This window comes from Carassius gibelio, chromosome A14 (assembly GCF_023724105.1).
Source record: "Carassius gibelio isolate Cgi1373 ecotype wild population from Czech Republic chromosome A14, carGib1.2-hapl.c, whole genome shotgun sequence".
Lineage (NCBI taxonomy): Eukaryota > Metazoa > Chordata > Actinopteri > Cypriniformes > Cyprinidae > Carassius > Carassius gibelio.
This window is the reverse complement of record NC_068384.1, coordinates 14,922,145-14,935,282: the sequence shown is the minus strand read 5'-3', so window position 1 is coordinate 14,935,282 and position 13,138 is coordinate 14,922,145. Positions and strand designations below refer to the sequence as shown.

Below are 13,138 nucleotides of genomic sequence, written 5' to 3'. Positions count from 1 at the left end.
CGCATTTGAAAATTATGACATCACGCACAACATTTATAAAACTTTACCTCATCCATTAAATCCATGATTTATATTTCAGTCTGATTGATGGCCGTCAGCGGTTGGGTAGAAGACAACAAATCCCATCATCCAACGCTCCTCCTTAGCATCATCAAACCACGCGATTGTTATTGTTTTGGTAGTGCGCCCTCTTGTGGCAGGTCCTACAACCTGTACCTTTAAGTGATAGAAAATAATAGTTTTCTTTTTGGGTTTAGATTTAATAAGCATCTGAAAAAAGTATATATATATATATATATATATATATATATATATATATATATATATATATATATATATATATATATATATATATATATATATATATATATATATATATATTGAATAATAGATGTTCACAATATGATTATTTTGTTTTGTTTTTAGATACTTGCGTGTTATGTTTTAATAACGAGCTCCTGAATCTGAGATATGAGTTTTGCTGGTGCACTTGAAGGCAGCACAAGTCTCAGGTATATTTTATGAATCATTCTCCTCCTCGTTTGTTGTATAGGTTCCTGTAGCGCACTGCTTTGGTCCCGCCGGTCAGAAGAAGAGGTTCTGCTGTGTTTGCCGGAAGCATCTGGAAGGTAGTTCGGCTCTGCGCTGTGAAGGTGAGTGTGTGTGTTTGTGTGTGTGTGTTTTTTCAACAGCATGATGGCATGAGGATGTTTCCACCCTAGTAATGATTCCAGTGACTTAATTTAAGGGCATTGATCACATGACCTGAGATGACTTTGCTACAAACAGAATACCAAACCTGTCCAAATAAAGAAATTTGGGCTCAATTCTGACCTTTTTTCCTGTCGGAATAAATGCAGAAGTTACATTCTACATTTACAGAAGTAATTTACATTTACTCTTAAAGGGATAGTTCACCCAAAGTAAAAAATTCTGTCATATTCTTCGTCTTGTTGTTCCAAACCTGTATGACCATCCTTTTTCAGTGGAACGTAAAAGAAGATTTTTTGGTCTATACCATTGAAGCAGTAAAATTATACTGCTTGGTTAGCATCATTCTTCAAAATATCTTGAAGGGTTTAGAACAACATGAGAGTGAATAAATGATAAAATAATTGAATTTCTGTTTAATAAGGGTCAGAGAGAGGGTAGAAAATGTTCATGTTAAACTGAATTACAGTCTCGACTTAGAAGTGGTCTTTTGGGAAAAGAACCAAAATTTGATCTGGTACCTGTCCGGTACGTACAGTACCTTGGTTTTGATGTCACAGTTCGGTACAGTTTCAGAACAGCAGGGGGAAAACTAAACATAAATTTGTATTTTTTATTATTTATTATTATTAAACATTGGTTCACTGAACAAATTGCTCTTTCTTTAAATAAATTCAGTTAGCCTATAATACAAATTTTCTGAGGGATAAAATTTTACCTCAGCTTATGCTCTAAACTATAGTGAGCCCTTTTACATTAGGCCTACTGTAACATTACATTAAACAACAGAGCCCAAATTGAAATTTAATTACCATTTATTTTTAAATATAACAAGCAACAATCAACTTAAAAAAAAAGTATGCATATATGTTAATTGCACATAATGCACTTTTTAAATGAACTTCTAAACTTTTTTTTTTTTAAACAATGTTTTATTATTTTTTTAAATATATTAATTTACTTAATTAACTTGTGTCATAACAGATTTATTTAAACATCAAATAATTAAGACATCACTAACAGGTAAAGTAAACTAATGACTTGCCTGAGGTATATAAAATGCTATGTGACGTTTTGTTTACAAGCTGTTTTATTGATGTCTTTCTGTGGTTGAAACACTGATTGAGCAATTATATGAGGCATGATATTTTCATTCATGTTTATTTCACATTAAAACTAGTAGTAAAGAGGAAGAGATCACCCTGCCATTTGAATGGAGGCGTTTAAACAGCGATCTGTCGCGCTGCATCAAATAGCACCTAGACAGCATTTATTGTTTGAATTTCCTGAGAAAAAAGACATAATTTGAAAGATGAGACTTTGTTTTCTCAAAAGTAATATATAAAACTGTAAGTTTCAGTGAAGTTCAGCTTGTCCAGTAGTAAAAATAATGTATTTGTTTGGTACAAATGCGCACCCAACCGAAAGACCTGTATTGAAAAACCACTAGTTGTGACCTATTGAAAGTCTTTCAGCTGTTGTTGGTTAGATCTTTTTTTCTTGCTGATACACATTAAAGGGACAGTTCACCAAAAAATTAAAATTCTGTCATTTCTTACTCACTCTCACGTCATTCCAAACCCGTAAGACCTTTGTTTATCTTCAGAAGACAAATTAAAGTGCCCCTATTATGGGTAATGAAAGTTTCATATTTGGTTTTGGGAGTCCCCAAAAAAATGATGACATGCATGCAAAATCAAAAAACACTTTCATTGTCTTAAAATGTACATTTATAAAACTGCATTGATTGGTCTGATGACACAGTCTGTAGTGACTGGTCTGCTGATAACAGAACGCCCATCACCATTACTTGCCCACAGCTTGGTGGTAAACACCCAAACAAACATGGTATATGTGTTAGCCCAATGCAGAAACTTATTGATAAAGCAGTGCAGTTTGTAGACGAACGTATTGCTCAATTCTTTATCAGAACTACAAGTTATAACATGACAAACATTCACTATTCATCCATAGATTTCTAGACAATTGAAAGCGAACATATTTTGCTGTTAGCCAATTAGATGGAGACCTACAAGCTTCACAGAGCAAACACAACACAGAACTAAATGCGTATTTTGCATGCTACTGTACAGCATGCTTCAGAGTACATGACAGCAACAGATTTTTTAAAAGAGTTACTCCATATTCAGAATAGGGAAAAGCGACCCTCCTTGCATGTTAACTTTGTAAACATTGAGTCGGTGCTTCTGAAGTGATGTAGGATGATTTTGAAGTTGGTAGAGAGTTGGGAGTTTTTCAACATATTGGATTTACCCTCAGCGGCTTCTCCACAGGAATCCGCTTCAGTGTTTGAGGAAGGGGATGTTCATGTTTTCCCAGGTCTGTGTGCGCAACAAGTGGACAGGCATATATATGCTAATGTTTCATTTTGACATCACCTTTTGAAACAGCTAATGATTCGTTTTAAAAACAACTTGTTTTCATGACTCGGAGTCGACTCTTTTGAAAGATAATAACTTTATACGCAGGATGTTTTAATTCACTTTGGGCTGTGTTACACACTGCGTGAAAGGTAATTTTCAAAAATCCATAAGAGGGGTACTTTAAGATATTTTTGATGAACCTGAGAGCTTTCTAAACCCTGCATAGACAGCAATGCAACTACCATTTTCAAGGCCCAGAAAGGTAATAAGATCATTGTGTCACATGGATTATTAAAATTATGCTCTTACTACATGATTATTATTATAGTGAGGGAAGTTGTGGCCTAGGGGATAGAGAGTTTACCTCTTAACCCTAAGGTTGTGGGTTCGAGTCTTGGGCTGGCAATACCATGACTTAGGTGCCCTTGAGCAAGGCACTGAACCCCCAACTGCTCCCCGGGTGCTGCAGCATAAATGGCTGCCCACTGCTCCGGATGTGTGTTCACAGTGTGTGTGTGTGTATGTTCACTGCTGTGTGTGTGCACTTTGGATGGGTTAAATGCAGAGCATGAATTCTGAGTATGGGTCACCATACTTGGCTGAATGTCACGTCCCTTTTTTTTTTCTTTTTTCACTTTCATTTCTGGGCCTTGAACATTGTAGTTGCATTGCTATCTATGCAGGGTTTAAAAAGCTCTCAGATTTCATTAAAGATTTCATGCTCCAAAGATTAATGAAGGTCTTATGAGTTTTGGAATGTCATGAGGGTGAGAAATTAATGACAGAATTTAATTTTTTTGGGTGAACTCTAACCCTTTAAGATGGTTTGCCGTTCAGGCTGGTTTGTTTTAGAGGTGTTTTTCACAGTTCTTTCAGTTAGTTTCTTTTCAGTTCTTTGACCAACTTAACCATCTCAGCCAGGCGAGCAACCCAAGCTTCCTCTAAAACCTTTTTTGATTCTTCTGTTTCCCCAAACTATCTTGGTCTTTTTTTTTCTTTTCTTTTTTTTTATTCTGTTATTGCTCATTTGCCTGTGCTGGAAAGCAGCTGTTGCCGTGAAAATGGCAGAATGGCCTTTTGCAGTGGGCTGAATTCTAACAACCAAGCTGAAAAACATTGCACTCCAGCTCTCTCTTTCTATGTCTCTTCCTCTGTCTGTGCTTAAAAGTTGGTCTTTAATTCCCACACCTACTCAAACATTTGTGACAGCAACACAAGTTCAGTAAAAAAAGAAAAATTCTAGCAGACCTGTAACATCTCACAGGCAGTTTTAGCTCATCACATTTCCTCTGTCCTATGGAAATAAAAATGAATTTACCAACTGTTTTGCCTCATGTTTGCTTAGTGGATAAATCACACAAAAAAGACTCCATGATCTTTCAGTAACCTCACCTCACATGTCTTTCAGTGTGTGAGCTACACGTGCACAGCGACTGTAGCCCGTTCAGCGTTAGCGACTGTCGTGTCTGCCACCAAGATGGAGGGCAAGATGTTGTGAGTATGAGAACGAGGACTGCACCATCTACTGATGTTTTTACCTGACTAAAGCCAGTACACCAGAAAATAAAACCATGGCTGACCTTACTATATAAATATAAGTGAACATAAATTGTTTTATTTCATAAATTAGAGCTTGCATTAACTGAACATGTTACATAATTTACCAAAGTCATTGATGTGTAATGCAAAATGATTTCTGACATTTTGACATTTAAATTTTCCGGACTTTTATATACATAAGAAACACTCCCACAGCTAAGGATGCTAATAGGGATTAGAATAAAAAAAAATATATATATATTTATTTCCCATTGGAAAATAGGTTGTAATATGAGTGAAAATTGGCGAGAGAAACAAGAAACTTCAACTCTAATGGAATAATTCATAAGATGTTGTTTCTATGTTGAGATTGCAGGGTTGCGCCATGCTTTCTTTTACATTTTCACCTTAAAAAAATAACCACAACACGGTGATTGAAACAAAGAGCTTGTGCCACTGAAGTTGTGATGTAACTGTCACAAATACAAAGCGTTACATTCTCCTGACAATAATCGAGAGAGATGGAAAATTTAATAGCACGTCCATCTAAGTGATGGATAATAGTTATTTGTAGTGCATCCTCTTAGAAACACATATGACGTGTAAAGGTGTAAAGAGAAAAAAAACAACAACACTAGATTAGTAAAGTTGTTCCCTAGTACTCACAATAATTTAGTTTATTAGAACATGATCATCTTCTAATAAGATTTACTTAATTATAATTGGATCCTTTCGGATTATAGAAGCTTTATCCTACCCCTTAAAATTAAAGAGAAAAGATGGGTTGATAAGAAGCGTAACACAGATGTTGATCCAAGAGGATGTCCTGGGTTAATCAAATTTCCTAGCTTTATTTTTGCTCTAGATTGTGTTGCTGGCCACATGGCTTTTCCTAACCCATCTTCCCCTCCTGCTCTGATAGGACATGTTCCAGCACCACTGGCGGGAGGGGAACATGTCCTCAGGGGCCCGCTGTGAGGTGTGTCGTCGCACCTGCGGTTCTTCGGACACCCTGGCTGGCATGAGATGTGAGTGGTGCGGTGTTACGGTGAGTGTGTGGTTTTTAAAGTGCACCAAGTCTTCACTTGTCTCATCATTTAATGCTTTCAGGTCCAGTGGCTTCATTATTTAGTTATAAGAATGAAGGTGAGTGGGCTTTCAGGTTGCCATATCTCACCATGAATCAATATATTATTTAAAAGGTGCAATGCAGGATGCAGTTACTGTCATCACTCACAAAATTGGACTTGGTTAAAGTTAAATACAATTCAAAAGTTTGAGGTTTGTTAAGATTTATTATTATTATTTATTATAATTTTTTTAGTCTAGTAAGTCTCTTACACTCACCAACACTGCATTTAAATAAAAAAAAAAGCAAAAATATAGTAATGTTGTGGAAAAATTATTACAAATTACATTAATTTTTTTTATTTTAATATATTTAAAAATGTAATTTAATCTTGTGATGTAAAACTGAATTTTCAGCAGCAGGTATTCAATATAAGGTGATCTTTCAGAAATCATTTTAATATGCTGATTTGTTGGTCAAGAAACATTTCTTATTATTATCAATGCTGAAAACAGTTATTTACTGGGACAATTTTAATTTCAAGATCCTTTTGTGAATAGAAAAAATAACAGCATGTATTTGAAATGGGAATCTTGTAACATTATCAATGTCTTTACTGTCTCTTTAGACAAAGTTTAAATTTCTATCAAAATCTTACAGACCCCAAAATTGCAATGGTAGTATTGTGTTTGTCCTCGTGATGCCTTTTTCCAAATCAGTTGTCAAGACGTTTATTTTACATACTGCATTTGTGTCATTAATCGTATGACTGTGTTCCAAATCACTCTTTTGACCAAGGATGCTAACTTAGAAGTCACCTTCCCATGTAGGTAGGCAGGTTTTGGTAAAGAGCCATTGTGTGTAAATGGTATCGCAGCTGGGCGTTCCAATGACTCACTCTCGACTTTTTCCCACATTATGTTTTATTTAACTCCTGGTGCTAAAAAAAACTCGACTCTACTGCACTTCATCTATCAGACCATGTCCCTCTTAACAGTAGCATGCATTTTATCCCTTCCCCAGTACTCATGTTTTTCAGTATGTAGGTTAGTAGATGATGTAAGCACCAGTGCCTGAACAGAAGGTTTTTTGAGGACAGAGACTGCAGGGTACATTATTTGAAATGGGTTGCTGCTTGCTTTGAAAGCAAGGTTGCTGTTATACTTTGAAAGCATAAACCTAGAGGATTTAGAGGGATTTGAGAACAAAGACACAAGTACTTACGCACACACACACACTCACTATGGTTGAACTTTTATTTTAGTCGAGTTGGGGTGGTTTAGTGGCCAAATATCAGTACTGGTAACCGAAAGGTTGTTGGTTGAAACTCTGCAAAGGTCACTCCATGAATAGTAGAGCATTGTGCTCTTTAGCAAATCACCTAGCCTCTGGTTAGTGTAGCACACTTACTACAGAGAAAATCCTCCTGTATATTGCTTTGGATAAAAAAAATGCAGCATCTGTTGGCATTAAACTGCAGTTGTCATAAAGCTGTACTGCTTGTAATCTTTTGGCCCGACCACTTATCTATGTTTATATGTTTGCAGGCACATGCATCGTGTTACATAATCATCTCCCCAGAGTGTGGCATGGGACGGTTGCGGAACATGATTCTTCACCCCAGCTGTGTGCGGATCTGCTCGCGCAACTTCAGCAAAATGCACTGTTACAGAATCTCGGAAAATTCCCAACACGGCGAGATGGGTAATGCCTGGACACGTTTGCACCCTCACCGAAATCTGAGCGGACATCTCAAACTTAAAGAAATGTTCAGGTTTACAAAACGCTCTGTGGATCTCACATGTCTGTGAATGCTAATATTAATAGGAGAACTGTTTTCTCCAGATAACCTGGATGATGTCGAAACTCAGAGTCCAGTAACTTCGAAGGAAACTCAGTCTACGGGATCACCTGACACGGGTACAAACCTGGGCAAAAATGACGTGGATAATAGCAATCACCCTTGTGCCCAAATGAATCTCCTTTCTCCTGGTCTACAGGTAAACAGACGCTGAAAGTGTTCGATGGCGACGATGCAGCGAAGCGTAATCAGTTTCGCTTGGTTTCAATCCCTCGAATAATCAAGAATGAGGAAGTAGTGGTGAGATGTTTTTTTTTTTTTTTATACCTGATCAGGTTTCACCAGAATTAAACTTTTACATTGTATAACTCAAAGGAGTTATTGTAAAGACCATGCCTGAATAACACTTTCTTTGTCAGTGTTGTGCTGATTTCTTACTTCCTGTCCTGACAGGAAGCAGCGCTCAGAGCGTTCTACATCCCAGATGAACCGCAGGATTTCGAGCTACAGAGTTACAGCCAACAGGGCCTGTTTACAGATGACATCATCAACCGTAACGGCTCGCCAGACAACAAGTCCGTTTTCAAGGATACAGTGTCTGATTCTTGGCTGCTCAGATCAAAACCCAGAGAAGTGGAAGTGGTGAAGATTTATCCCGGCTCGCTCAAGTGAGCTGCACTTCTGCTTTTAGTGCATATTTGCTGTTTTGTTTTGTGCTGTCCGGCTTTCATAAATGCATAGACTCACAAGGAATATTGGAGGTTAAATACATCGAGTCATTTATTTAACCAATTCATTCAAATGTCTGATTCATTCACTCATTATGTATGAGTCGTTTAATCACTGACTCACCCGATTCAATCAAAAACACAGATTCATTCCGTAACAAAACACTGTTGTGTAATTCTCAAAGACGTGCAGTGGTCTGATTATTTCTGGAATTTTCTTTGGGGAAATAAAGCAAACAACAGACAATATTGTGTCTAAAACTTGTAGTATTAACCTGCTTATTGAGCTGCTGGATAAAATCAGTTTTACATTTGCAGTTGTTCTGATATTCAGGGAAAACCACACTGTAGCTCATGTGATATTGCTAAAATATATGATAAAATTAAAACAAAAAACACAGAGGGGCATTTAGGTCCCCATATCTTGAATTTTGAGGGCATTCTAATGGTATTGTTACAGTTTCTAGGCGATACATATCGCACACCACTATATTATAGTTGCTTTATATAAATAAACAGAACACAATGGAATTTTTTTTTACATACAAAATGGTGTTCTATAAAACTTTAGAGGCTAACACATCGTAAAGATGTGCAGTGTTCTTATGTAAATATGGGAGATCCAGCTTACAGTTTACTTATCTAAGGGTTTTATGGCACATCAGTCGTCTCGCTATTCCAAACAAACCCTAAATCATCTCCAAACATCGCAAGGAAATTGACAATAGCTGTGTCGTGTGCCACTCGGCGAGGGCAAGTGTATATGAGACTCATCAAAACACACATGGCATGACTGATGACAAGCTTGCTGTTGTGTGTATGGTTGCCACTGAGATGGAGTGACACAGCATCCATGCTTTGCCTTTGATGTTGTTGCCATGCCAGCAGGAAATGGATCACAAATGGAGCCTCGTCGCCAACAGAAACTCATCGGGAAACCTTTAGAGTTCATGAAAAGAACAGCAGTGCCACTCATGCTCTTGATGTTTCCATTAGATCAGGCATTTTGTTTTGTTAAAGAGGGTCTGGAACTAATGAAGTATTTTGTGTTTTATTAACAGTTTGGAGTCAGGGAGGCAGTGAGTCAGACTTAACACATGCTGCCAGTTAGCGGCACAATCAAATGTTAATGTTCTTACGCAATATTTGATTACAGTAAAGCAAAACATTGTCTGAAGTTTCAGTGGCAGACCAGCGTGGGATTTGTAGGTTGCCAAATCGCTGATGAATCACGGGACGGAACGTTTTTCGGTGCTTGACGTTTTCAAATGTTGCCGTAATGAGGAAAGTTTTTTCATGTGTGTTTCAGGGTTGGAGTCATCTCCGTTACCGCTGGGAAAAGCAACACCGTAGACTCAATCTTAAAGGAAGTGCTCTCACAAATAGGAAAACAGGTACCATGGAATTGAATTCTCAAAAACACAACTTTAACTCTACTTATTAGTACAGTATCTCAAAACGTGGAGATCTGTACCATTATAAGCCATCAAAAGATTTCTTGCTTGCCACATAGCAACTTGTATCCCTTGTATCAGACCCTTGTATCCCAGTGGGAACTTTTGCACAGGCAAACGCCATGTATTTTAAGGAAAATGCAAAATATAGTTATTTGTATTTTATTCACAATTTGTATGTTAATCGACATGGTTTCTGCAAATGTCCATAGAATGAAAACCCTGCCGACTTCAACCTTGTAGAAGTTTTCATGAGCAGCAAACAAGGTAAGGTGTCTGACTTAAAAAGGTATATATTTTAATAAATAAATGTTCGTTATACATGTATTAATATTTCATTATTATGTTCCAGTCTGGTTGCATGCATGTAAATATTAATCAGGAAAATAACTTTTTCTAACAACGTGTTAAAATGATGTATTGCAAAAATTACTATGCTTTCCAGAAAGCTACACAATAAAACCAAATGAATTTTGGGTAGATATGTTGAACCAAAACATGAAAATTATTTAAATAGGAAAACTGTTTGACATTTAAAAGTGTTATATAGTTAATTTAATCAAATATATATATGTATATATATGCACATATTTTTGTACTTCATTGTATTTATTTCTGGAACTTTTTTTTAAATAATTTAATTTCATAGATTTTATAATTTAAAAACGGCTTCAATAATATTAAATATGATTTGTTTGGTTTTTATGTCATTGTCTTCAAGGATCTTTAAGAATCTGATATTAAAGGTGTTTATTGTGCAATCCCTTACAACACTTAGAAAAGCTCAGAAAAATGTTTCACGATATCCTGACCTTGCATTTCTTATCCGTCCTCAGTGCAACGGCAAGTCCTCAGCGGTCAGGAGATTTTACTGGACAAACTGCAGGAGATACGGAAGGTATGTGAGGCAGGTTATGATGATTTTGCTTGGCATTTGGAAAAAAAAAACCCATTGGCTATAAGCTCTAATAAGCACAGCACATTTACAGTGTGTGTGCTTGTTATGGAATAGATGAGAGCTTCTTGGTTGTCTCAAACTCTGATTCTGATCTTGTTTCTTTTTAGACATCGTTGCGACAGATGAATCAGACACGGTTTTACATCGAGGAAAGCAGGAATCGAGTGGCACAAGTCGATCTACTCTTGGGAGGCTTTCCAACACAGCTTGACAGAGAGGAATACACACACCTGCTCTCCGAACACCTCGCAGTCAAAAGTGAGTCTGCGTGTGCTCAAATGATGTGTAATCTCAGGATTTAAATGTATCAGATCCTTTGGATTTCATCTCATTCATCTTGTCAGTCTCTTAGGATTTTATTAATCTTTCCATGAAACTGTCCTCGCACGATGCTGACCTATAAGTCTGACATGAGGCATCTTGTGTACTCATCGCCGCTCTGCTGGGAGGGATTGAAACGGATGATAAACTGACTGCTGAGCATTTATTGGGATTGGATCTGATTTAGCATTTCATCATTTTCTCACCAGTGAATCCTCTGCAGTGAATGGGTGCCGTCAGAATGAGGCTGATAAAACATCACAATGATCCACAAGTCTTTTGAGATGATTGCTTGTTTGAAAAAAACAAATCCACCATTAACTTTAAATAGTTGCTTCTAGAAAAAATACTAGTTTATAATCCATAATGCTTCTTCCAGTAAAAAAAAAAAAAAATGCTATCCCCTGTTGTCCTCTCACATCAAAATCCAGCGACATAATGGTTTAGAACTGTTTTCAGTGCTTATGTAAATATTTCACACCTGATTCAGACAAGATTACTTTTTCACTGGAGAAAGCAATGTTATAGATAGAGACCCATATTTTAGCTGGAAGCAATGGTTTGAAGTTAAAATCTCTTCATGAATGGGTTTACCAAAAAACATAAGGCTTTCTGCTTCACATTAATTGACTGGTGATGTTGATAACTTGTGGATTATTGTGATATTTCCATCATCTTGGACTCTCATTCTGACGGCACCCATTTACCGCAGAGGATCCAAGTGGTGAAATGTTGCATTTCTCCAAATTAGTTTTGATAAAGAAACAAACTCCCCTATATCTTGTCATGATCTTGTCTTTATTTCTCTCTCGCTCTTCCCCACCCAGGTCATTTGGTCACCATCACCCACGTGTACTCTGGACAAGGTAAGAGAAACGGCATCCATAAATCATAGGGTTCTGTGGGAGAATGGCCTGTTTCCTCATGACAGGAAGTGCATCCCTCCTTTAGAGGTGGCTCATAATATCTGTCTTTGTTCTGAGCACAACTGAACTGCATGACTTTATTTGATAAGACTGAAGGGCGCTGGTGCGTGCTGCAGAACAGACTCCCTGCTGTGTGCATGGGTCAGAGTCTTGCCTACTCTCAGTGCTCCGTAAATGAGAGCCCTTGTTCTGCACACAAACGCTCTGAACTGCCGGTTGTTCTCAATCATCCACCACATGCCCACTGGCTCAATCGACGTGATGCTTTGAACTCTTTTCATATTGCTGATGTAGTAGTGTGTTGGTTTGTGTGGAGATCTTAAAATAAGCAGTGGTTAACACACAGGCTTTTACAACTAGAGCTACTACTCCACTTCTTGCTAAGATTTCCTGTTTGTTCGCTACTGTACTACTGAAACAAAATGATACAAAGGTTGTTTAAAGTTGAAAATAGACCGATCTGCTTGACTGATACAAAGTGAAAATATTAACTATATATATATGATTAAAAGATGAATATGAGACAAAACTACAGAATGTCACATTTTATTATTAGCTGTTTCAACATATTCACGTTTTACCAAATAAAAACGACATCACTTTTAGACTTTCATGTCCTAATCTTATGTGAGAATAAGTATTGAGACAGTCGAACTTTAAGCAAATGTAAAAGTTTAAAAGCGTATATTTAGTACCAAATCTCTTCCATGAAACACGGCAGTGAGTCGGCCACCCAAAGACATCACCAGACTCTTGGTTTCATCCTTTAAAATGTTTTACTCACCCTTTAATACAGAAATGTTCAAATGTTGCTTGTTTTGGGGAGTTTCTGCCTTTAGTCTTTATTATTAATATTATGTGACACATTTTTTTTGTATTCTTCTTTATATAGGAAGCTCAAAAGAACATTAAAAATGTCTTAATTGTTGATGTATAGAGGCTTGCTTTGGGAGTTTTGCCTCTTCTGTTTGTCTTATTCCATTAGTTTATGATAGGTGGTAAGAATAATTGTGTCCTAGGTTGTGAGCAGGTGTTAGTGAGTGTGTTTGAAGAATTGAGCCGCTGTGCTGTTTTCAGGTGCAGTGGTTCTGCAGATCAGCTGTTTCTCAGAGGCCGAGAGGATTTACATGCTGGCCAAAGACACAAGCATCAGCGGCAAACAGCTCTACTCACTTGTCATACCTGAGATCATGGTACACCATCTTTTTGCAAAGCCATACTGCACATCAGTGGTTGCAACAGACTTC

The 13,138-nt window shown here is 37.1% G+C and overlaps 1 protein-coding gene across 1 annotated transcript in view; it reads left to right on the top strand.

Annotated features, from left to right (window-relative positions):
• LOC128027606 (diacylglycerol kinase theta) overlaps positions 1-13,138 on the top strand; it is a 30,041-nt gene that overhangs the window by 10,318 nt on the left and 6,585 nt on the right. The window contains exons 3-15 of the mRNA XM_052615370.1: positions 554-653; positions 4,504-4,589; positions 5,557-5,682; positions 7,251-7,407; positions 7,549-7,623; positions 7,704-7,804; positions 7,958-8,172; positions 9,542-9,626; positions 9,899-9,953; positions 10,523-10,584; positions 10,752-10,902; positions 11,793-11,831; positions 12,969-13,084. Coding sequence (XP_052471330.1) covers positions 554-653; positions 4,504-4,589; positions 5,557-5,682; positions 7,251-7,407; positions 7,549-7,623; positions 7,704-7,804; positions 7,958-8,172; positions 9,542-9,626; positions 9,899-9,953; positions 10,523-10,584; positions 10,752-10,902; positions 11,793-11,831; positions 12,969-13,084 — 1,368 coding nt within the window. The remainder of the gene's footprint in view (positions 1-553; positions 654-4,503; positions 4,590-5,556; positions 5,683-7,250; positions 7,408-7,548; positions 7,624-7,703; positions 7,805-7,957; positions 8,173-9,541; positions 9,627-9,898; positions 9,954-10,522; positions 10,585-10,751; positions 10,903-11,792; positions 11,832-12,968; positions 13,085-13,138) is intronic.